The sequence below is a fragment of the Morone saxatilis genome, unplaced genomic scaffold (assembly GCF_004916995.1).
Source record: "Morone saxatilis isolate NCDOM2014 unplaced genomic scaffold, NCSU_SB_2.0 Contig19, whole genome shotgun sequence".
NCBI lineage: Eukaryota > Metazoa > Chordata > Actinopteri > Moronidae > Morone > Morone saxatilis.
The window spans coordinates 4773104-4796950 of NW_023339751.1; the positions used below are offsets into that span (position 1 = coordinate 4773104).

The window sequence follows — 23847 nt, forward strand, 5'->3', positions numbered from 1 at the left end:
TGCGAAAGTATCCCGGCGCCCCCCCTTGAAGCTTTTCAACCTTCTTGCACACATTTCAGGCTTTCAAACATAAGACTATACAATTGTTATTTTTTGGTGAGAAGAATCACCACACAAGTGGGAGCGACAAAGTTGTGAGAGCTTCGGAACGATGAGATCTAGGCGTTGGATGGGGATTTTCAAGAGCTTTGCTTTAGCAAATAAAAAGACTGAGAAGAGTGGGGGGCGGTGCAAATAGCTTATTCGCCCTTTACTTTTCAGGTGCAGCAACTCACTCAGAGTTGCAGGCAGCGAGGGAGTCTCGCTGAATGGATCCGCAGAGTGGCTTGTCGCTTAGAAGTGAACTGCGGGGGGCCGGTCAGGGCCGGGGGTTTCGTTTTGGGCGTGCGGGTGGGGGGTTGTAGGTCCTTTTTTCTTGTTTTTTTTTTTGTGGGGGTGGGCTGGATGGGGGTCGCATAAATAGAATCCACCTGTGGGGCTGTGGGTGAGCATCAAGTTCGTGCTGAAGACATGGCTGCAGTTGATCTTATATTGATTTCTTCATATCTTGAGTGCTATCACAGCCCTGCGCGTATTCTTGAAGGTAATTGCTAGTAGGCTGCGAGCATTGATCAGACGGGTATAGAGTCACACGTGTATTGGTGTTAGGGATGTAATCAATAATATAAATGGCTGTAATGTATCATATTTCGCGTTTTTGTTGTGAGTAATTTCAACGCTTCTGGAGGCCCATAGACAATCGTCTGCCCCGCTTTTTCCAACTCTCTGAAGACCCTCAAACTAGAAATGAGAGGCTGAAAGGTATGTTCAGAGGACCTTTAAAACCTACAAAATGAATGCTTTTTTAATACTTTCGCAAGGCACTGTACCATGCATTCATAAGACTCTTACTGACAACATGGCTGACCCAAACTAAGATAGAGAGCCTGAAAAACAAATGATCTAAACTCCTTCATATGGCTGTTTCTTTAAGTGGAAGTACTACCGACTGTCAGATCATAGCTTTTGAATCAGACAAATGCATGCAGCTGTGTATACAAATGATTAGTGTGTCTTCTCTGTGCCTCTGTACTAAGGCTGCACAATTATTTAAAATATTATGGAAATCACAGTATGGATGAGCGCTAAATCCAGATAGCAGAAGAGGCAGTTTGTAGAAGGTAAAGTAAGATGTGTGACAAAACAGTATTATAATGAAGTAAGGTAGTGATACGGAGATTACCTGACCTACAAATCTTGTTCTCCATCATCATTATTTAAAGTTTTTTTTAGTGAAAATGAAAATTGTGATGCAAAAATCACTGTTCTCACTAAAAGTGAATCATACTGTAGTTGTAATATCTGTCAAAATAATCGCAATATGATTTATTTTACCATATCGTGCCGCCCTACTCTGTACCTGATGCTATAGCCAACTCCATGTCTCTCTTGTTGGCACTGAGAATCTCCTCTTTCTTCTCTGTAAGCAGCTCAGCAAGACAACAGATGATCTCCCCTCGCTGGAACAAACAAACGCATGCACACACCCATATGATTAACAACACCAGTATGAAGAGTAATTCAATTTGCTACCTACTAATTTAATAATACTTCATAATTTACAAATTATATAATGAGGTCAATATACTGTAATGGAAACCTGTTGGACTAAATCTTAATATAGCAGTGCTAAATAAATTGCAATAAATGCCATTCCAGTAAGGAAATATATACGATCATACAAGCCTCAAAACAACTTGAAAAATCATCCTCTTATACAAGCATCTTAAAAGCTCACTTCAGTTAGCCAGACCACACTGAGGGTGCAAGAAACTCACTTGTTCAGGGTCCAGAGAGGCCAGAGTCCTGCCTGCATGCCGGGCCATCTCTGTCTGCTGCTCCACAGTTGGACCTGGTGGTATCAATAATAAATGAATCAGATGTAAAAAACACACACAAGCAGGTTAAATATTATTTTCAGATGGTTGTATCCTGTACCTGCAGGTTTCACTTCAGAGAAGAAGGTGCCAACTTTCTTCCCGTCCACAATGTCTGTGATGACGTGACCTGTGACTTTGGGATGTGTGCCGTTGGCGATGACAACCGACGTCCCACCCTGCAGTGCCCAAAGGGCTGCTTTCACCTGATTCAGACAACATAATGCAGCTTCTTCATCATTCCATGAGCTCAGTCCTGTTTACACTTTGAGATACAATACTGTGTGTCATGCTGACCTTGGCTTCCATGCCGCCAAGGCCGACTCTGGACTTGGTGCCGTATGTGATTGACTGCTGGTCTCCAGGATAGAAAATATCAATGAGCTTGGCATCATCTGTTCCTGGGGGACTATCGTATAAGCCTGTGGAATAGATATTTTTTCCTTTTTAATCCTTCACAGAACCAAAGGAGTCACACTGATATTGAGATCTTTCGATCAAGAAAACCCTGACAAAGAGGCCCAATAGTGTACGGAAAGTTTCTATTAGCATATAACAATGCAGTAACAGGATATCATTGCTGAAATGAATAATAATTTTACCTTTTTTAAGTACTCCAGTGAACTAACAATACACTCCCATAGAGTTGGGAGACAGATTATAAGGAAGAATGGTCAAAATCAGAGCAGCTAATGCTAAGAAACCCTGACTTTTATTCTCTAGTATTGAAACGCTCCAACAAACACTGTATGCCACATTCCATGTACAGTACCTCAGTAGCGTCTTTCATTATCAATCATCAAATCAGTAATTATTTCTGTACCTTCAACATCAGACAGGGCAATAAGGAGGTCTGCTTTCATTTCAACAGCCAGCCGTGCAGCCAGGCTGTCATTATCTTTGATGCTGATTACCTGAAATACAAACAAAAATTTCATTAAGCCAAAAGCAAAATCACTGTATCTCACATTATACTGTAAAATAAGAGCTTATCAGTTGCTACCATGCAACAAAAGCCTCCCCGACCCATTCAGTTACAGAACAAACAACATATGTTCACCTCTTTCCAGAAACAGATAACACAAGCAAGTTCATGCATGGCAGAAAAAAACACCACCATACTTTAACATGACAACATAACAACATTAAAAGCAGCCTTTAAAATTAAAAGCATGTGTCAAAGACGTTATATGTTAGTGAGGATGGAGGTAAAAAGAAACACACGTCTTCCATTTATGTATGATTGAAGCAATCCACCATCACAACCACATTTAGCATTACTAGCATGCCCTTCACACAGTACCCACATTTACCCCCTGCAGGTCACTGTTGGGAACAGGGGGCGGAACAACAGCATCATTGGTGTTGATGATAGGAACAATGTTCATCCTCAGCAGTTCATGGAGCGTGCTGTTCAGGTTGCGACGCTTCTGCTCATCGTGAAAATCCAAGTTGGTGACCAGAATCTACGGAAGAGGACAGAAATGTACGGAATTAAGTGACATTTAACTCATTTGCTGACAGTGTTTTATTCTGCGAGAACAGTCGAACACATACTTGTGCAGTGCAGGTGCTGTACTGGGTGAACATAGCTTCATACAACGCCATCAGACCGCTCTGTCCAGCAGCTGCGCATGCTCTTGCCTCCAAAACTGGAACTGACTGACAGACAAAGAAATTTCACAAAGGTTAAGAAGACTGAACAAAATTCAACAAATGTCTTTAAGCATTTCTCTTAAATTCCCAGTGTTCAAGATTATTATTCACCATGTCTTTGAGTTGGTTCTGTCCAGAATGCAAGGCTTGTCTGACGCTCTGAGACAGCAGGATCTCATGTCTCAGTCTCTGCTTCCCAAACGCCACAGCTCCACTGGTGACAATCATCATCTCCCTGCCCTGATTCTGCAGCACGGCCACCTGACGGGACACACGAAGACATTCAAGTTCCTCTTTCACAGCCAAGATCACTTCTCAGTCCAGTTTGCTTTTAAGTCTTCCTTGAGCCCACATAATGTTATGCTCACACTAACACAGCCATCAACAACAGAGTTCCTCTCCCATAATATTAATGTGGCGTTACCTGCTCTACTATTGAGGCCAGTCGTCCGAGTGCCAGGCCGCACTCATCCCGCGTCACCACAGCACTCCCCAGCTTCACTACAATGCGTTTGGCCTGCTTTAACTCACTGCGGTGGGCAAAAGACTTCCCATGGGGACGTGGGACTGCAGAGAATAACAAAATCACATTTTATTACACATCAGCATGCACCAAAGCGTTCTATAGCGTACATATCAAAAGAAATGATGAGAATAGTTCAGGTATGACAAAGAACTTGGCAAGTTACTTACATTTAACCTGGGAATACGCTCTGATGGAGGCCGGACATCCATTGGACTGCCGGACTGTGGATGGCAGGCGAGAGCACAAGGCCAGCCTGGCAAACATGGCTCTGACACTTGAGGACAGCTGTGAACACACAAACCAGTGACAGGTTACTCTAACAGTGCCATAACCTCATCTGAGATAAGCAGCTTTGATATGATAGACAAACTGTGTAGCTGGCTCTAAACCAAGGCTTCAAAATATAAATATCATACATTTTTAATATCAAAATCAATGAATATTATTCATTTAACATTATTTTAGTCTCACTGGAAAGCTTTGCATCATGTGCCATATGGTTATCAGCACTGTGTTAGTTGAACTTGACACACTGACCCAGTAAAGAAGATGTTGTTTGGATTCATTATCTTATAATATTCGCCAGCAGAAACACCCAGGAGCTTGGAGCTGTGCACACAAATTAACTCTAACATATGTGAAGCCATTAAAGTTAAGAGTTAGTTTTTAAAAAAAAAAAAAGGCTGACAGATTGTAGCTATGTGTTCAGTGTTGCTGTCAAAACGTACCTGGGGCTAGCTGACGTTAGCTAGCATTAGCTGTTGTGAGCTACCACACCTCGTCTAGCCTAGCAGCTACTTTCAACTAAACATACGGAGGAACTTTGGTGCAGAATAGCTGCTTACCTGTCAGTGTGAAAATCTATACAACCCAACCACAACTACACCAGCGAGAGCTCTGCAGGAGACACGTAGCAGCCGGACTGGCGGTGCTTTGCCTTGCCACATCCACAGCCCACGTTGGATGGGGAGCGCCGTAGTTGAGGTATGCACAAACGACGTGTACGTAGGCTATCTGGATACGTGCGTGCAGTACGGCGGCAGATTACGTCTTTACGTACGCAGAAATAGTGGTTTAACGTAAACTGGATGGGTGGACGCTTCTGGGGCTGTGGGAAGTACAAGCACAGGGATGGAGGGTGAAAATATACACTGGCTGTTTATTTGTTTCAGCTTTTATTAAAGTTAGGAAGACAAACTAATTGTATAAATATCAAAATACAAATGCAGATTTAAGACATATGTTATTTGTTAATTATAGTTTTGCATGAGATATATGTTTTGGAATAAAAAATATAGATTTATTGAATACCAATGTCACATATTTGTTGTAAAATGAAAATGTTATTAGAAAATTGTACAAAATAAATAAATAAATAAATAAATAATGTGTAGATTTAACAATGAATATCACATAGGTACATTTTTTACAAAATAATCCTAAATAACGGTTTACTTAACATGTCATGCCATGACATCCCAGAAAACTCTATCTGCTAATCAAGACTTTCAGATGCAGTTGAAAGCTCCTTAAAAAAGCTAGTAAGTGAATTATTTTTGTCAAACTGCTGTTGAGTAAAGAATGAACTTTCACAGTTACATTAATTAATTTTTGTTTGATTCAATTTTAAAACAACTAACTGGTAATTCAATACACTTAATCCAGTTTGTTGGAAATGTGCCATTCAATTGTGTGTAGTCTCCTGAGAGTCAATGGCTTGAAACAGCTACTGGAGGATGTCAACTCATCTTTAGTAATCTGACACTGAGGCACATGAGTGGCGTGTGCATGCCAAGAGAGGCCTGTGAAACATTGATGAGCAGGAAGGCCAGGAGCACAGTGCAGTCTGAGCTGCCATAACAGCTGCAAGCAGAGCCATGGGGACTGTTGAGAAAACTTTAAAGTGTCCCGTCTGCCAGGACTTCTTCACAGATCCGGTGACGCTGCCATGCGGACATGATTTCTGTCTTACCTGTATCCAGGCTGTTTGGGAAACAGATGGGCCTAATGAGGGTCCTTTCTTCTGTCCAGAGTGTCAGGTATTCTTCCCCTCTGACCTCAATCTGGAGAAAAACACCAGCCTTCAAACAAAAGTAATGGATTTCACCACTAACAGACCTTCAACAGCAGAGCTACAGACAACAACACCAAGCAGGGCAACCAAATCATCTTCAACTATCCACTGCGACCACTGCATAGAGACTCCATCGGTGGCCATAAGGACCTGTCTGACCTGCGATGCCTCACTGTGCCAGGCTCACGCCCTGCTGCACCAGCAGAGGTCTGCTCTGCGGGACCACACAGTTGTGGAGGTGACGGGGGATCCGCTGTCTCTGAAGTGCAGGGAGCACCGCGATGAGCTCAAGCTCTTCTGTATGGAAGAAAGGGTCCCTGTGTGCTGTTTGTGTGTCCTCGTTGGCGTGCACAAGAACCACAAAGCGTCTCAACTCCATGAAGCCTGCACTGACTTCAAGGTGAATGTCAGTATTGTTTTGTCACTGTCATAGTTATTAATGTCCCAGTCAGGGTATTTATTTTCCATAGGCCTGTTGTATTTATCTCTTTAGAACATGTTAGAGACCACTATGAACCAACTGCTGAAGAGGAGAGGTGAAGCAGAACATGCCATCAAGGACTTGGAGTCACTATATACACAAACAGTGGTACAGTCAATGTAAAATACCCCTTTAATCATCTATGTTTTGATTCATAGAATCCCCTCTGATGTAATGTTTTTATTATAATTTCCCAGAAGTCTGCTGCAGATTTCAGAGAAAGAGTCTCAGACAAGTACAGCAGGATCCGCGTTGTGCTGGACGGTGATGAGCGTCTGATGATGCAGATTATAGACGCAGAGGAGACATACATGACGGAGTGGCTGGAGGCCCAGAGGGGCATAATGGAGGCTCAGATCAAAGAGATAGACAGCCTCAGAGCCTCCAGCAAATCACTCCTCCAAGAAACAAATCATCTGCGATTCCTACAGGTAGATTACCGGTACCATATATTATGACAGTGTGTTTTTGTGATTATATGGAAGTCTTGCACAAATGCAACCAAAGTGTTTTCAACTGTAGTACATGACCTGTTTATTTTCAACAGCAAATCACAGCACAGAATCTTTGGTGAGTATATCGTCACTCTATTTTTTTCTATCCTAATTGCCTTCTTTTGGTTAGTTTTCTGCTGTCTAATGGTTTTCAGTTTTCATTGTAGTGATCCGGTGGATTTAGCACCAATCCAGAAAGTAGACAAACATCTGTGTGACCCTGAGAAGCTGAGAACAGTAGAGAGGCTGGTGGATGACCTCTCAGTGGCTCTGTCCCAACACTTTCCACGTATGTGGTCATGTGAGTAAAGAAACAAATATTTTGCTATCTAAAATCAACCCCTGTTATCTCTGTAGTTGTGTACTGAATGTAGATTGTTATTTGCAGATTTAAGTTCCCCTTCTCTGGACTCCAACACAGCCCATCCGAAACTGGAAATATCCCAGGACAGGAAACAAGTGTACTGGAGGCAGCAGCCTGTCAGTGAAGCTGTTAGCCCTCAGCCTTATGACTCCCAGTTTAGTGTACTGGCTCAGGAGAGTTTTACTACTGGTCAACACTACTGGGAGGTCATAGTCCAGGAGAAACCTTACTGGTTAATAGGTGTGACCGCTGGGCCAGTCGAGAAGAAAGACGGTCCAAGCCAGAGATCCTCAAGCCTGGGTGTGAACAACACATCCTGGTGCATCTACCATGGAGATGGACAATACCTGGCATGTCATGATACCCAGGAGAAACAGCTGTCAGTGGGAAAAAGAGTGAGAAAACTGGGCATACTGGCAAATCTCCAGAAGGGGGAGCTGTCATTCTACGATTCTGATTCTATGACCCTGCTGCACACTTTCCGTGTGCAGTGCACAGAGCCTCTCTACCCCATGTTAAACCCATGCATTGATGTGAATGGACTGAACAGGCAGCCTCTTACCTTGTTCTTGATTAAGGACTCCTGGAATTGGCATGTGAACACAAATGGGGCTAAAGGGTGAACTTAAGAGGACAACCCTAAACATTTTTCCATGTTTCATTCCAGTTTTTTATGCTGTCAACATGTGTGGCTGTCAAAATTACATAGCCATCATCAGTTTCCCTGCCTGGACTTAAACCATGATCAATTTACCTACCTCCATATTTAAGAGAAGATGTAGCTAGAGCTAAGATGATGGACATACAATACATTTCTCATTTCTAGAAGCAATGGGAGAGAGAGTTTAAAATACTGCATTATGATGTTCTGATGTTCACATTATTATTATTAATATTATTATTATCATATAATGTTGATGTTTCATAGAAATCTGTTAAAGATTCTCTCCAGACATGTATTAAGATACAGTCTGCTTGGAACCATAATGTTTGTCTGATATGTGTTTTTTCTGTTAAAAGGAAGGAATGTATAATTTCCACAATAAAATCCTTAAAGAGACATCTACTCCTTGTACCTCATTAAAATTGCAACATCTATGAATATGCTAATTGTGTTTTTCTAAAGTTTTCCTGCTGGACACAAGATGTCTCCTGCTCCACTTTAAAGTGAATTATCAGTCTATTTGCACTGGTGGCTTCACGTTTCTACATCTAAGCTATTTGTGATGTCACAAATCATGCTCGTAGGCTACGCCCCTTTTAATCAGATTTTCAATGAGCACAGAGAAACTTTCCACTTTCAGCAGATGAATGTGAAAACATCCTGTAGTGTCAAACTCTGCACACACATAATCCAGCACAGTGAAGCTCAAATATCAAACTTATAGCTGAGAAGAGCTAGAGAGAGAATTTTTGTAGTAGTCTATAATCTTATCCATATTACCTTTTCATTGTCTGCAGTTGTTGTGTGCATTAAATATTTCATCAAGTGGTATCAGGTGCATCCCCATACAGCACTTCTGTTGTAAAGTCTATCTATTCAGTCCACAGCTCTCATGTTTGACCTGATGTAGCCCAGAAAGTAAATGACCCGTGTGTAAATTACTGGCTTGTTCTTTGTACAACTGTCCCCTCAGCTCACCAGACCATGGAGGACATGCGCGCCTTCATTCTCACATGTCAGTGATACAGAGTTGCTGCCCTGCAGCAAACAATGCAATGCAGTGACAGAACACAAGAGACTTGACTCTATTTTTTTAGACTATTATTCGTACAGTATAATTTTCCTCTGTGAACATGAAGAAGAAGAGACGGAAGAGTACAGTCTGAAAATCCATATCCACCTGTCTGCTCCTTCTCTGGAGCCTTTGAGTCGGCCCCTCGGAGGCACCAGGCACAAATCATCTGTCAGGACATTTTGATAGACTTTAAAGCTTGAGCACATTTTGTGGCTCATCAGCTTTTCAAAAGTGGTGACAAAATGAGAAAATGTAACCCTATTTGATCTTGAGCAATAATTATGTCTACTGGTTTCTTAAAAGGCATATTCATGAAAACCAGGGGTGCAGCTATGGATTCTGCCACCCTTGGGCCTGGTGAGGACATACAGCATAAAGAGAAACTCAATGAAGTACACACTAAGAGGAAACATTTATCCGCGTGGTTAAAATATCATGTCATTAATGATATATCTACTTACTGTTAGAAGTTTTTATTTATTTTATTTATTATGCATTCCTCCACAATTATAAAACTATAAAATAAAACATTACACCTTTTTTCTTAGGGGTAAGGGCAGTCACATTTTAAATGTATTGTGTCTCTTCCTTTTCCGCATCAGTTTTTATTGTAAGGTTTTGGGTTGCCTTTGCCTTTAGGGGGAAACCGATGGAATATGACATTTAGTTGTACAGAGAAGACAGACAACACAGTTTGATGAAATGCTTCATTTGTTTTTGGGTTGTATTAAGTAGCACTGAAATTTAAAACGGTATTGTAGACCTGAAAAGCAAAATAACAACTGCAAATGATCCAGAAGCTAAATCATGATGAGTAAGACTTGTTCCATACACAACCAAGTCCTCGGCTACACTGGCTGGCATGTTGCTGAGTCAATAGAGCTTATTTATGGGGATGCTGCTCCAGTCTTTGACTTGATCCAGTCCACAAAGTGAACGACCCGTGTGTAGACCCCAGGCTTGTTCTTCCTTCCACATTGGTCTCCCCAACTCACCAGACCATAAATAATATCAGTACTGTTCAGTTTACAAGTCAGTGGTCCTCCAGAGTCACCCTGAAACAAGAGCAAACAGATGACCAGATAGAAAATCACACAACTATTTTATTACTTATAGTACTTTAGAACTTATCTCAGTTTTCTGATTCATGCAGATATGTTGAACAATAGCATGCACTTAACTGGCAAGTTTCCTCTACTAACCTGGCAGGAATCCACGCCTCCCTGCAGGTAGCCAGCACAGAACATAGTATCATCCAGGACACTTCCATAAACAATGGGCTTAGAGCATTTTTGCTGGTTGATTAGCAGTACATTAGCCATCAGCAGGTTGTTGGAACCATACTGAGCTGCAATGATAAGGTGGGAAAATTTTAATTTGACCAAATAACCAGAAAAACAAACATGCCATTGTTGTTTCTGATTTCAAGATTCAAGGTTTAGGGGCTCCTTTAAACTAAAATACATGAAACTGTTATGTGCTTCTGAAGCAACCCAAAAAATCTGAATGAAAATAATGGCTTTTATTTTGTGTCTGAACATGAAAAAGTGGCCTTACATTCCTCAGTGGCACCCCATCCAGAAATGGTACACTCCTTCCCATCAGGCAGTTGGGCATCTGGCAGACAGGCTGTCTTCACAAATTGGGTCTCATTGGCACAAACTCCATCGGTACCACTCAGCCTCAACAAGGCTTTGGAAATTTAGTTTGGATAAAAGTCACAACAAAACAAAAAATAAAATCATACATCTGCTTAATGAACTATATTCATATACTATAATTATATAATTACAAAGGTACTTAATTAACACTTTCACATCCTTAAAAATGATTAAGATACAGATATGAGATCAGATATTAAATTATAATATTGTTGTAATACTGGTGCTTATTTTATAGAAATGAGAGAGACATTGATCACCTATGTCATTGTAAACAGCCACTGGAGTCTCCCTGTAGTTCTCATGTACAATAGCCTCCTCCACTCTTATGGTTTGCTCTGTGAGATCCTCCGAAGCCAGTGTCAGACTTCCCATAGACACCTGCATGTCCTTGCTTTGTTCACTGTCCAAACACAGAAAACACATAATTCAGTAAAGATTAGGTTCACATGTGAAAGCTATTTTATAATCAGCTGATGTCAGATTTCTATTCCTAATTATTGCGCTTACATGCAGTGTCCAGCTGTCAGTACCCAGCAGCTCTCGATGAGAACTCCTCCGCACACGTGTCTGAATGTCTGTTTAGAGTTCTTTGGTCGCACTTCCACAGACACCTGCCAGGGTATAGCACCTGGAGCGACTTTCAGACCCCCAAAGATTCTGGTAATGGTTTTTTTTGGCTGAGGCTTCCCACAGGTTGAGAACTGTTGTGGTGGTGCAGTGCCAATGGGGGTGGGAGGTACACTAGCTGGTGCAGAAGAAGGTTTTGGAGCCTGGCTGGGCTTCTCTGTCACTGTGGGGGCGGTTGTCATTTGGGGTTGTGAATCTGTTGCTGTAGTTTGGGGCTTGGGAGCAGTGGGTTTGGGGTCTGGAGAGACAATTTCAGTTGGTGTCACACCTGAAAACACAAACAAGAAGATCAATAACAACTTTTATTGACCGCACTCATAATCAGAGAACTGTCTGAAGTTTCAGAGCTGACCTGTTGGTTTAGGACATTGTGTCACATCACAGTAGTCCCAAAACAACTTTCTGCCTCTTCTCAAGAAACACCAGGGCATCAGCTCTCCATCTGGGTTTCTGTGTCATACAAATATGTGAGTGAGCATCCCCTTGTAGATGTCCCCTGCCATTTGAATGCATATTTTTATTTTCTCCTGACCTGCAGAAGTTGTGAGGGCCAAGTCCATCTTTGTCCTCGAAGGAGCTGAAGGGATCAGCTCCTTTCTCCAGGATGAAGTGAGAGTTCCAGTAAAGGCATTCATCGCCATCATCTGTCTCACTCACATTGCCACGATATGACTCTCCATCATCCACATAGCAGTCATTTGGGCCTAAGAAATAATAATAATAATAATACATTTAATTTATAGAGCGCTTTTCAAGAAACTCAAAGACACTTCACATTAATTAAAAAGGAAAAGAAAAAGGTAATAAAAAGAAATTATAGCTATATCTACAACTCTCAACAAGAGTAAGAAATATAGCACACTCGGTCAGAAAGTGAGTTATGACAATGCATGTACTGGACAGGGAAAAGGAAAACAATAATGTAGATTGTAGTATTTACCAACATGGCAGAAACGTCCTCTGTACCCTGGAGGGCAATGGCAGTCAAAGTCATTACCATCCCTGATGCATGTTCCACCATTCCTACATGGATTAGGCTTACACAGTGACACTTTGGAGAAAAATAGAAAAACAGTAAATGCTTGATTTAAGGGAGAAAACAGAAGTATTCTGTCTTGTTTGTATGAAGAAATACTCCTTACAAGTTCTGCAGTGTGGAGGCTGGAAGGGCGCCTTGCACTTGCACTCGTAGAATGGGGGAGTTGAAGTCAGCACACATTCACCACGCCCACATCTACCTCTCCTACAATGTTTTGGACCTGAGATGATGATACAATAGTTTGAATTAATTTTTGCTCATTACATATTGTGCATATATGAGCAGTCTGCAGTCCAAAAACAGCACGGGGAAAGTGTTTCAAACCTTTTTCGCATTTCCTTCCCCTGAACGGTTTGGGACAATCACATTTGAATTGTCTCTTGTTTTTCTGCTCACACTCTCCATTGTTGAGGCAAGGGTTCGGGTTGCATTTGCCTGAGAAATGTCAAAAGTTAAAAGGGGAAATTAAATTAGAACTTTACATTGCAATTTAGCCTCATTATGTAGCCATTAAGAAATCGGACATTACACAGATAGGTATAAATAGCTTGACAGAATACCTGAGTGTTAACTCTCTCACCTTCTGGCTCTTGAAGTTCCAAAAGCCAGTCTGAACCATCATCGTCTTCGTCATCTTCACCAGCCCCATCGAAGATTTCAAAGAAGATGTCTAAAACAGTATATTTCCTTTATTAGATATAAAGCATCATTGTTTTTATCTCTTTCTTATCCTATAAAACAAATATCAGATTAACTAGGGAGTTGTATTATACACTGTAAGAATCCACAGGATACTAAATGTTAGATATAGTTCCCTAAATATAATATGTTATAAAAGCAATACAAAGAAGCACTTACCTTCAATTATGTTTTTAAATCTTCCTTTCGTTTTGTTGTGTTTATGATGCCCATGTCCATGATCATGAAGACGATGTTTCTTGTCCTTTTTACGTTTCATCTGAATAATAATTTGACAGCACCACATAAGAGTCATAATAATAAAAATAATGTGAAGTAGCTATAATTTTGTTGTTTCTGACAGTTTTTACCATGACAAAATTACCATGATAAAATAAATGCAATTAATTAGTCCTTTTAAGCAGAAACGTGGACAGTGAGCTTTACTGCATTTTATTCCCAGCAAAATGCATTATCAAACATTGCAACATTGTAAATGAGAGCCAATACATTTGCTGCACATATATAATATAATACAGTAAATACATACTTCAGCAGGTATGAGGAGCGCTGCTAGGAAGAGGCAAAGGAAGAGGAGCTTTAGGTTCATGATGGCAGTGGAGCAGAAGTATTCCAGGAGAGTAAATGAGATTGTGCTGTCTGGCAGGTCACTCACACTTTTCCAAACATTTGTGTAAGTACACTAACCTTTGATTCACTGGGGGTGTCTGGCATCCATCCCTGGTGTTGAGTCAGTTTTATTGATCTTGACTGTGCTCTTGGATAGTTATTTTTTTAAGAATAATATGCAGGACACTGTTCATGTTACCAAACATTTTGAATGCACAAATGAATGGAGCAAATTCAACATTAGCGACTTCACTACCCTTTAAACATTTTTCATATTGAAATTCATTAAAATGAATTGTGATCAAATACCAGCACAAAGGCTCAGAGAGCATATTTGCAGTCAGTTTGTTTGTTTGAATGTAGACTTTGGATCCAAATACACTAGGTGCATATCAGGATACACCACCAGGTACTGTTTTGGATCTCTTTATATATTACAAAATCAGTGTGTGCTTAACTTACAGCATTATTATATTCTAAATCAAATATACCAATAACATCACTTGTACATTTAACATTATGAGTAACTTTGTTAAACAAGACTTTGTCATGAAGCGAGAATATCTAAACTCAATATGCTTACAACACTGTTTTCATGGTCCTTTTACTTAATTTAATGAGCTTAGAGATGGGCCACACTGTTTCTAATATTTTTTATACATTCATCTGAAAGTTTACCTATAGGCACTGAAAGCGGTGGCGGAGCCGAACAATTTTCATAGGGGTGGCCAGGCAGGGGCCAGTGCTCACTGTGGAGTGGCATAGAAATTCCTATCTTGTTCAGTTTTGTTTGTTTTTTTGTTTTGTTTTTTGCATGCCATTGTGCTGTACTTAGGTTAGATTGTGATATATTCTTATGATGAATATGTGTCTATCTAAAATGACCCCCTAGAAGGGGTTTGGGGAGGTGCAGTACAACGAGATGGGTGCTGTGTTAAAAAGCATCCCAATTAGAGTTGTGGCAGTAGAGAAATGGTTCAGCACAAGAAAAAAATTACCCTATGTGGGATAGCAAGTGGGGTTTAACCTATGGTTGCCATGGCCACCACTGGCCACCCCCCACCTATGTCTGAAATAAATGTGTAGTGTTCTCTTTTAATATGATTCTTTGAAGGGAACTGTCTTCCCACTGGAAGTTCTCTTTACATTGTGCCTCTATGTCATCTGAAAGAGGAACAATTCCAGTATTAGCAAGGGTACCATTTTCTAATAAGGAAGCTTTTATAAAGGGTTTATTAGTTGTAACTAATGGCTTTATTAATGGTTGATAAAGAATATAGTAGTGCTTTGTAGATTGTTTATCCTCCTCCAGCATGACACCAGTGTGCTTTGTGTTTTTAGAAAACTCTTTCATTGATTAGGAAGACACTTTTGAACCCTTCTTCCAGTTATTAACAGGATTACTTGGAAACCCATGTGCATTTATTAAATGGATTGCTAACATTTATAACTGTATTATTACCAAAAAGAAAGCATAAACACGACCCAGACAGATATTTCACAACCTGAAACCCAAAACCTTGTTGTTATTGCTCTTTTGATTGACAATGGTAAACATTAGACCTGCTGATAACATCACATTAAAATTGTCAGTGTAGTCACTATCAATGTCACATGCTGATGTTCACATTCAGCACGAAGCACCATATGCGTACAGCCTCAGAGAGCCGCTAGTGTGGCTGTAGACTCTTGTTTAAAGGACTGGTGTGTAGTATTTAGTGGCATCTTGTAGTAAAGTTGTAGATTACAACCAACTGAATACTAGTTACCTTGCAAGCGTGCACTGCAGTGGCTCACAAAAAACGCAAAAGGACCTATCTAGACCCGGTGTTTGGCTGGTTTGGGAGACTCTGTGGAAGAGGACCTGCTCCCTCAGTAGATAAAAATAGATCATTTTAATGTAGCATTATTTTCAGGTGATTATACACTAATGAAAACATACCTAAAATATTCAAATGATGGCGTTATATAAATAAAATTGAATTGAACTGAATTTTGTATTTGAGTATTGCATTCCATTTCCGCCATATTCTGCTAATAGATCCCGTATATCTCACACACTGGACCTTTTATTATTAATAAGGCCATTAGTTACAAGTCATAAACCTTTGTAAGTGGTTCATTATTAGAAAATAGTGTCTCAGCGAGGAATTACTAAAAGCTTTTCTGTGAAGCTACTAATCCAAGATCGCTGGTAGGAGATGGAGCATTACAAATTACAATAGGCTTAGAATTGGTGCCATTATGGTCATGGCCAGGACATAGTGCTAGGTGGAGGCAGTCTGAGAAGGTTCCTGCACAGAAGGAGAACAGCGGCGTCATGTTGTCTGCCTCAAGAAATGTCACCAGTCCTGCAGGAAAATTACACAAAACACCAATCCGACAGAAGCGTTTAGTGAAAGGCAACTGATGAGGCACCCCTCCATGCCATGCTGTATACTCCCCATCAAAGAACTCCACACACCAAGACTCGTCCCCTCGGCCCAGCCAGCACGCCTCAGTGGTGCCCTTGCGGGGAATGGTGGGATAGGTGACACCCAGCTCCCAATAAGTCTTGCCAGTTACATCGACCTCCCAATAATGGCGACCAAAGCTGAAGCCTTGCAAGCTGATGACATTAAGGGTGGTGTCAAAGCGTCCAGGGAGGTCAGGAAGTTGCTGCCAGGTGTCTGTGTAGGTCGCACTGTCACCTTTGGGGGAGATGATCAGCTTTGGGTGAGCCGTCTCTGGATCCAGACACACCTCACTGGAATCTAGAGACACATATTTGACACATTTTACACACAAAAATCTACATGGTAAAGCGGTCAAGATGTAGTTATTAACTCTATAGAAATAATGTGTCAACTAACAACTCTTGATGAGTGTCTTGATTATAGGGGTTTGTGAGCAGATAAGCAGAAGCATGTTGTTGGTGAGGCTGAGAATCTGGTCAGCTTTAACTTCGTCCAGGCTCACACGGATCGGGTCTGTCCTGTTTAGAAGATCCACCACTCTGGGGGAGTCAGATTATAGTGAGAAACATCAGCTGCTGCTCCACTGCTTCATACTGGAGCTCTTTTCAAATGATGACATGATTCCATACCTGTCTGCTGTCTCCATGTCTTGCTGCTCAGGGAATGAAAAGAAAGACTGAAAAGCAGAACAATTAAAATTAATATACATACATGAATGAGAAGGTAAATATTACACTTCCAATCATATTTGTCTTGTAGCTATCAACTGAATCACCATTGTGTCAGGTTCTATGTCGGTCTGGTCCAGTGCCACAGAGAGTCTGGCCAGGTCCTGCTCTATCTCCTGGATTAGAGCACAGTTCCTTTCCATCAGCCCATCCAGGGCAGAGACAGCAGCTCGCTCCTCCATCTCCAGGTGCGACAGTGTAATCCTCATGTCCTCGTCCAGGATGGCCTGGATCTCTTGATATTTCCGTATGATGCGCTCCCTTATCATTAAGGACTTTTTCTGAGTCAGGCATAAGCATTTATCAGTTCATCATACTGCCTGAACACAGGTGTATTTAAGGTGTTAGTGTTTTTGTAGCAGGACAGCTGACATTTTTCAAATTTAAAGCTACAGTAGATAACTTTTCTAAAAATAACATTTTGTCACATTTGCTGAACCTTTGACTGTATATTGACAGTAGTACTTTAGACAGATATTCTGTGAAAAAAATCAGGTTCCTTTGGCTTCTCCTAATGTTCCGAATGGCATTTGGAAAACTCCACCGGGCCTGAATGAAAACAACCAATCAGAGCCAAGAAAGATAGCTGATTATTGATTCTCATTCCCAGGTCATCAGATACATTTTGGGTTGATGGCTTTAAGAAAGTTTCTAGTTTCTACTGTCAGGATATACTGAAAGTTTCTAATATAAAAAAGTTACCTACTACAGCTTTAATGTCACAACAAAGAAGAAGATTTCATGTTGTGGCAAAATGTAAGCACTGACTAGGCTGAACACAACTTACTGTGATTTCTGATTGCCGTGCTGCCAGTTTTTTCAGTCTGTATTTCACTGCTTCCCTTTGCTTCTTGAGACTCTCTTGGTGCTTTTCTAATGTCTCCTGTAGAGAGGGTTGCACACACATTCAGCACAGCTCAGTTCAACACCACTCAGCCAAATTCTTTGTGGCGAAAGGCGGCTGCAGAAGCAGAAGCAGTTTATTATGAGACTCGATGTAGGTAGCAACATAGTGGAGATTGACTGACAGGAGTGTGTTTACTGTCACAACCATCTTGTCTTCAGTCTTTCTCTTGTATTTTCAAATGGTACAGTTTCCTGTGGTGGTACTGAAGGTTTTGCTGAGCTTCTGACACCTAATTGAGAAGAAAATGATGTTCATTGATTTCCTTATTTCCATTACGTGACTGACACACTGCAGTGTTGAGACCTCAGGAATCTGTCTTCTATATTCTAACTGTCAGTGTTTTTCAGTGCTGCCTTCTCCAGGAGGAACAATTATTATCATTCACATTTGTCCTACAATAATTGCCCCTGTGACTGAATGAGGCCACATTGCACACATTGCACACATTGCACAAGTGATGCAGTATCTGTGAGTGACACTATTTGACTTGTGCGGTTCATATTTCAGAGACAACATGGTCAAAGGACAATATTTTTGTCACGACATGTTAAAGACCACTGGCATGTTTGTGCAGTTTTTACTACAAATTGCTGAATGTTTTATGCCACTGTAGACATTTTCCAAAGCACACCATGATTTTCTAAATTGTTAAAGTCGGCCTCCACCCAGGAATACATTTTGTGTATTGTTACTTCACTTAGATACTTCACTTTGCAGACTGAGTTTGACACTAGAAGGTTGTCTGTCTGGTGAAGGAGGACAGTTTCTCTTTGCTCATCTTAAATCACAGTTTAAGATGCGTTTGTACTGATGCAGCATCTCAGATTTGAGAAATTGAGACAATATGTGGCTCCAGTGATAACTGAGATAATTTAGAAACCATTTATAGATTATTAGAGCTAATCTTTAACCCTTCCCACCCTCCTGAATGTAACTCCAAATGTAGTGATTCACATTTAGTTCTATCTATATAATCTTGTATGTATATCTCTCTTTATAGCCCATTACAAGTGAGATCATCCTTGGGCCTTTGCTTTGTGCAGCTGTCTTCATTGTTTTTATTTTTTATTTTTTTTGTTGTGCAGCTGTTGTGTAAAAAAAAAAAAGCCAATAAAAAAAAAAGCCAATGGTTGCCCAGAATGCAACTTACCCAAGTGTGATGTGAAAACTTGAACATGAACCTCCAGTGCACATACACTGAGCATGGACTTTTGTTAGTTAAGTTTTCAAATGAACAATATTTGCATATTCATATATTCTGGATTTTTCTGTGGCGAAGAAGTAGAGTAGATGCAATTTTAATAATCTTTAATTGGTTTATTGAACTTTTTGTGGAAAAAACAGATCAAACACAAATTATTATTCCACATATTGTATGTCTCAAAACGTGTCTGGTGGATCTTTAACTGTGTTTCTCCTACCATCCAGGGAGCCACTGTTCAGTTAATTTCAGTATTGTATGTAAAACATTAAAGAGTTATCCATTTATTTGAAAATGTGTTTCCTTTTTATTTTCTTACATTATTGTGGAATAATTAAGTCAATGTCAAGCATTGTCTTCAAAAGTCTTGACAATGCTTTACAGTAATTCAGGTGTGAGGCTGTGTCTGATATAGGAGTTGCCATGTTGTTGGAAACAAAAACCCAGAGGATGAACAACAGAAACATATTATAAACAGGATGAAAGGATTTTGGGAGTTCCTTGCATTAAAGATGTTGCTGCCGCTGCCAAGTCTCAGATGTCTTGCCTTCCCAACTGCACTTGAATGTATCAATCTGGAGGAGGCGTTCAAATAATCATTGTTTGCAACACAAAGATAACGAAACAGATTGTTGTTTAATGTCCACATTATCTTTCTTAATCAAGATTGTCAAATGTTTCCAATAAAGTGCATTAACAGAAACAGCTGCTTGAAATGAAGTAAAACCTTATTAGTTTGGCAAATGATGGCATGCTTTGGAAAATGGTCAGTTATACAGGATATATGCAGGACATGATGTGTTATATATGGGCCATGGTCTTTGAAGGCACAATCTGCAGTTTCAGTTTTATCAATGGTACAAGAATAATGACTAAATCTTTCCTAGGAGGGTGTTCACTAGTATATGTAGTGTTGTAGGATTTATTATATTTATTTATTATTTGTTACTTCATAAAACTTTAAGGTGCAGATATGCACTGTAAGTACTTCATCAGAGTAGAAGGCTAAAATCTAGTAAAAAGATGTTTCCTCACAGGGGCCCCAACTGATGTGTTTATGAAGAAGGTCAAAAGACTCCACCGTCTGATTGGTCCCATAACAGTCAATCAGTCCTCAGACTACCTCTCACCCTGGGTAACATCACTGAACCAGGATGTATATGGGTGAAATGCAAAGAAGAAAACAGAGAACAGAAAAGAGGCGGTGGGTACCTTTGGTATAGCCGAGGATCATATGGTTCATGGTGATTTAAAGCTTTATTGGCTTAGATTTCAATACAACAAATGGCAGTGTGGGTTTTCATTTATAAAACAGTACTTTCAAATACAGTTGCTTCTTACATTAGGTGTTTTATCTATTTGTTGGTTACTGTATGTTGGATACGGCATTAAAATATATTAAGATTTGTACTTCCAATACATGTAAAGGGAAAGTGTCTGGCCATGTTTATGAGAGCCTGAGAAGAGAGACATTTTCTTTTTGTCAGGGTCAGATGAATGTTTGGCATGTACAGTAGGCAGGGGAAGAAGACGGACGATGTGTAGGTGCTTGGATGATTCATTTCCATGTAGATCTGGTAAAACAGTTGATGGGTCAGCTGACTGCTTTGCCAGTGGCTTTTTTTTAATTCCAAGACTCACTGAGCCGATTCTTGCAAACTTTGGACTAAAACTGTTTCAGCCCAAGCAAAGGAAAGCTGACACATGTTCAACCTACGAGCATGGACATTTCGTAATGGCGCCATGAGGTTCTACTGTACTTACAAAGTTCCACAGGAATCAACAGCAACAAATAGTAGGAAGAAACAAGCAAGAAAGAAAGGAAAGCAGTTCCACTCAAAGCAAAGCAAGAAGTAAAACAAGCGCAGTCAAACCAAATAACATGACCCTATTTATCATTCATTCTCATTCTTTGTCATTTTTGAAGAGATTCCCATTCCTTGTTTCCTGTGCAAGTATAACTGGACAAATCATTCAGCTCACAGTCTCAGGAAGCGTCAGAGCAAAAAGAGTCCATTTCACAGCTTCCTTGATTATGCCAGGATAAAACAAAAACCCAGAAGAAAAGGAAATAAACCAAAACCTACATCTAGATTACAGTTGTTGTGTGCTATCTGGATGAATGTACAGTATGTGCATGCTGCTCTGAGTGCTAGAAGAGCTTGGCCTTCTTTTTCATGTCGTTGCGTTTCCACAGGGGAAGCCTGTCAAACTCCTGGATCTCCATTCCAAAGATGTCAAAGAACGTTTCAGGTGCTAAGTGGCGCTAGAATTGAGAACAAAGGTGAAGAAAACAAAGGAGGGGAGGGTGGGAGGGGAGGGGGGTGTTCGTGGTTAGCACCAAAGCCATAAAAAGGGTCACTGCAAAAATGACAAGAAGCAATGGATACTGCACATTCGTTGCTACAGTTGTATTTGTGTAACATGTTATTTACACAAAGTAGAGAAATCCAGTATCAATTGCGGACAGTCAGGTGGAAAACTGATACCTCCAGTCTGGTTCTGTCCACATCCCTGGGCAGTTTAGCTCTCCCTCTACTGGTTATCATGAGCATTTCATAGGGATACACCTTCAGAAGGAGACACTTGTCAGTGAACAGGTCAAACCTACCAGCTAGAGTTAAGCTTCAAAAACTTGCAAACAAACTTTTCTTGATTAAAACAAAACTATTAAATTTGAATATTTTTGTAGTTCTGACTGACAGAGGGAACACTGGGTGGGAGAACAGGTATGTGACAGGAGGCCGACTGGGAGTGAGAGCGGTTTTTCTAAGGTTGTTTGGGAAAATGCAGGGTGCTATGGTGTGCACACTTTTTTTTGGGTGTAGAAACGTGCAGTAGATTAGATAAGGGCAAAAACATGAAAACAGAGTTATGTAACGGGCTGTATTTTTAGAGTAATTTAATGCAAACTAAAAAAAGAACTAACACCAGTAATGTAGGCCAAGTAAATTCATATGGGAATGATTGTCCTGAAAACTGAGGTGCTGCTACTTTTTTTTGCTAAATAACTAATCCCATCTGTACAAGAAGAAACTGGCAAATCATAGTTGTTAATTTAGGTGAAATGCTCAATAATAAGCAACTAGAAGTTCTTTGAGGCCTCTGACCAACTCATATCCACACAATAATGTACAATCTCTTATATACTACGCAGTATATAGTGATATGAGTTGTTTGGATGACAGTCTGGGTGTTGGATTCTCCACTGTATGCTGCATACAGTATCCAGCCACTTTAAGTCAAAGCTATGTGCAGATGAGCATGGAGAAGCCAGCATGCTAAGCGCTAGAGTGACTTGGCAGCTCTTGAAGCGGCATGCTAAATCAGGAACCCAGCTAATGTGAGTCTTTCACCTCCAGGAAAAATCTCTTTTAGTTCCTTATTTCTTCCACCAATGTCCCCGCACTAAGAGGGTAAATACTCTTTTGGGCTGGTCTCTCAAATTACCATGGTTGGACTATCTCTAAATTAGTGGCAACGTGTATCCTTGTTTACAAGTTAAAATGCACTTAAAGTGAACAATATATAGGTTTTGTAACATATTTCAGTGTAGATTACAATGTTGTCATCAGTACAAAAAGAAGAAGATACTTGCTTTTGGTTCCAACATATTAGGCATAGATACTCCCCTGTCCATCCTTGCAAGTGCTGCACGGCCATCCTTAATGTGCTAAAGAATAGAACATACACAAATGTAATATAGTGGAAGGGGACTGCAGGGTTAATGGCAATGAATATGTCCACTAATGACAGTGGGCAAGGTTTTCACTGGATGGAGCAAGTAGCTTGGGTACTGTTGAGTATCTTAATTAGTATTCAAGATGGGCAGTCTTTTACATGTTCTCTGAATGTATCTGTATTTTTTTTTTTTCTATGGTGAATATATTCAAATGTGACATTTAGCTTGAGTCATAACATTGGTAAACAACACACAAAACAAGACATGAAGCAATGATTGTACATTGCATTTACAGAACACTGGTTCAGCTACTGGGCAGTGCATGTTTGGCTATTTGAAAATCACTGCACTGCATGCCCTGTAGTTGACATTAATTCAACAGTGATGCAAGCATGTAGCAGGAGTGAGCGGTGTGCATTCAGGGCAAGGTGTCTCTTGCAACCCATGAGCAAGCAAATATATTATGCAAGGTGAAAAGGCATGCCATGTGAAAAAGCAGATGAGAGACATACCTGAAACTCTGCAGGACAACATGGGACAGAAAATGAGACTCACAGTTAATGGTTTTGCTGTCAAATCCCCTGCCAGGCTACTATCTACAACACTGCTGTCCCTGACGACACATTGTGTGAATCATTATGCAAATATTTCAAAATGCACGTCCATTTATGTACACGTAGCAAGCCATTTTTGAGAACTGATGCTGAATAGTTCTGGTGAAATTGGCAAGAGATTTGCTTGGTGGCCACATTTTGGTAGCAGCTCTCACCTCTGCCTCCTCCACACATGTCACCATAGCTGTTGTACTGGGTGAAATCTGTAGACTGGGGCTGTGGGAACACATACAACAGTACATTAGCATTAAGATATGGGCATTGTGTTGCTGATTTAGGAGCAAAATACAAAACTATGTATAAAACATGTACAGAATTTGTGTTTTTCTGCTTCTTGGTGATTAATACTTTTTCGGATTGTCAACTATTTG

General features: G+C 40.4%; 5 protein-coding genes across 10 annotated transcripts in view; 1 reads left to right on the forward strand and 4 right to left on the reverse strand.

Moving 5' to 3' along the window:
- Window positions 1-5101, reverse strand: part of LOC118329605 (delta-1-pyrroline-5-carboxylate synthase-like) — a 7556-nt gene extending 2455 nt beyond the window's left edge. Inside the window, exons 1-11 of the mRNA XM_035663836.1 lie at window positions 4944-5101; window positions 4266-4383; window positions 3997-4139; window positions 3684-3833; window positions 3474-3578; window positions 3224-3382; window positions 2740-2830; window positions 2214-2338; window positions 1978-2122; window positions 1818-1891; window positions 1400-1499 (exon numbers count right to left, since the gene is read on the reverse strand). Coding sequence (XP_035519729.1) covers window positions 1400-1499; window positions 1818-1891; window positions 1978-2122; window positions 2214-2338; window positions 2740-2830; window positions 3224-3382; window positions 3474-3578; window positions 3684-3833; window positions 3997-4139; window positions 4266-4362 — 1189 coding nt within the window. The 5' untranslated portion in view covers window positions 4363-4383; window positions 4944-5101. The remainder of the gene's footprint in view (window positions 1-1399; window positions 1500-1817; window positions 1892-1977; window positions 2123-2213; window positions 2339-2739; window positions 2831-3223; window positions 3383-3473; window positions 3579-3683; window positions 3834-3996; window positions 4140-4265; window positions 4384-4943) is intronic.
- An 874-nt stretch (window positions 5102-5975) lies between these two features.
- LOC118329567 (tripartite motif-containing protein 14-like) lies at window positions 5976-8134 on the forward strand. The gene is made up of 5 exons (XM_035663789.1): window positions 5976-6572; window positions 6666-6761; window positions 6851-7095; window positions 7315-7448; window positions 7536-8134. Exons 1-5 carry the CDS (start codon window positions 5976-5978, stop codon window positions 8132-8134), a joined length of 1671 nt encoding a protein of 556 aa, XP_035519682.1.
- Window positions 8135-9731: 1597 nt separating this feature from the next.
- LOC118329473 (hyaluronan-binding protein 2-like) lies at window positions 9732-13934 on the reverse strand. Its single transcript, XM_035663679.1, has 13 exons — window positions 13809-13934; window positions 13439-13538; window positions 13161-13250; window positions 12905-13015; window positions 12684-12800; window positions 12482-12592; window positions 12074-12245; window positions 11894-11991; window positions 11422-11809; window positions 11172-11314; window positions 10808-10942; window positions 10453-10598; window positions 9732-10305 (listed from the first exon to the last, which is right to left on the reverse strand). Exons 1-13 carry the CDS (start codon window positions 13866-13868, stop codon window positions 10138-10140), a joined length of 1839 nt encoding a protein of 612 aa, XP_035519572.1. The 5' UTR covers window positions 13869-13934; the 3' UTR covers window positions 9732-10137.
- Window positions 13935-16042: 2108 nt separating this feature from the next.
- On the reverse strand, window positions 16043-18126 carry LOC118329568 (probable E3 ubiquitin-protein ligase TRIML1). Its single transcript, XM_035663791.1, has 5 exons — window positions 18115-18126; window positions 17860-17955; window positions 17123-17353; window positions 16741-16891; window positions 16043-16641 (listed from the first exon to the last, which is right to left on the reverse strand). Exons 1-5 carry the CDS (start codon window positions 18124-18126, stop codon window positions 16043-16045), a joined length of 1089 nt encoding a protein of 362 aa, XP_035519684.1.
- Window positions 18127-19362: 1236 nt separating this feature from the next.
- ablim1a (actin binding LIM protein 1a) overlaps window positions 19363-23847 on the reverse strand; it is a 42115-nt gene continuing 37630 nt past the window's right edge. For 3 of the 6 annotated variants that reach the window (XM_035663497.1, XM_035663496.1, XM_035663495.1), the window contains 5 exons: window positions 23632-23692; window positions 23375-23382; window positions 22779-22853; window positions 21670-21750; window positions 19364-21446 (listed from right to left, as the gene is read on the reverse strand). In XM_035663497.1, the coding sequence (XP_035519390.1) occupies window positions 21333-21446; window positions 21670-21750; window positions 22779-22853; window positions 23375-23382; window positions 23632-23692 (339 nt within the window). In that variant the 3' untranslated portion in view covers window positions 19364-21332. Of the gene's footprint in view, window positions 21447-21669; window positions 21751-22778; window positions 22854-23374; window positions 23383-23631; window positions 23693-23847 lie in introns of all 6 variants that reach the window. The other 3 variants (XM_035663492.1, XM_035663491.1, XM_035663493.1) reach the window with 2 other exon arrangements.

What these genes read in the sequence shown, in the direction of transcription:
- LOC118329567 (XM_035663789.1), top strand. Translation starts at nt 5,976, where the DNA reads ATGGGGACTGTTGAGAAAACTTTAAAGTGTCCCGTCTGCCAGGACTTC. An exon ending in CACTATATACACAAACAGTG is followed by an intron (nt 6,762 to 6,850) that starts GTACAGTCAATG and finishes ATAATTTCCCAG; the next exon opens with AAGTCTGCTGCAGATTTCAG. An exon ending in CTTTCCACGTATGTGGTCAT is followed by an intron (nt 7,449 to 7,535) that starts GTGAGTAAAGAA and finishes TGTTATTTGCAG; the next exon opens with ATTTAAGTTCCCCTTCTCTG.
- LOC118329473 (XM_035663679.1), bottom strand. Translation starts at nt 13,868, where the DNA reads ATGAACCTAAAGCTCCTCTTCCTTTGCCTCTTCCTAGCAGCGCTCCTC. An exon ending in ACAATGTCCTAAACCAACAG is followed by an intron (nt 11,810 to 11,893) that starts GTCAGCTCTGAA and finishes TTGTGTTTTCAG; the next exon opens with GTGTGACACCAACTGAAATT. An exon ending in ATGGGGTGCCACTGAGGAAT is followed by an intron (nt 10,599 to 10,807) that starts GTAAGGCCACTT and finishes TTATCATTGCAG; the next exon opens with CTCAGTATGGTTCCAACAAC.
- LOC118329568 (XM_035663791.1), bottom strand. An exon ending in CCGACATAGAACCTGACACA is followed by an intron (nt 16,892 to 17,122) that starts ATGGTGATTCAG and finishes CTATAATCTGAC; the next exon opens with TCCCCCAGAGTGGTGGATCT. An exon ending in CAAGACACTCATCAAGAGTT is followed by an intron (nt 16,642 to 16,740) that starts GTTAGTTGACAC and finishes ATGTGTCTCTAG; the next exon opens with ATTCCAGTGAGGTGTGTCTG.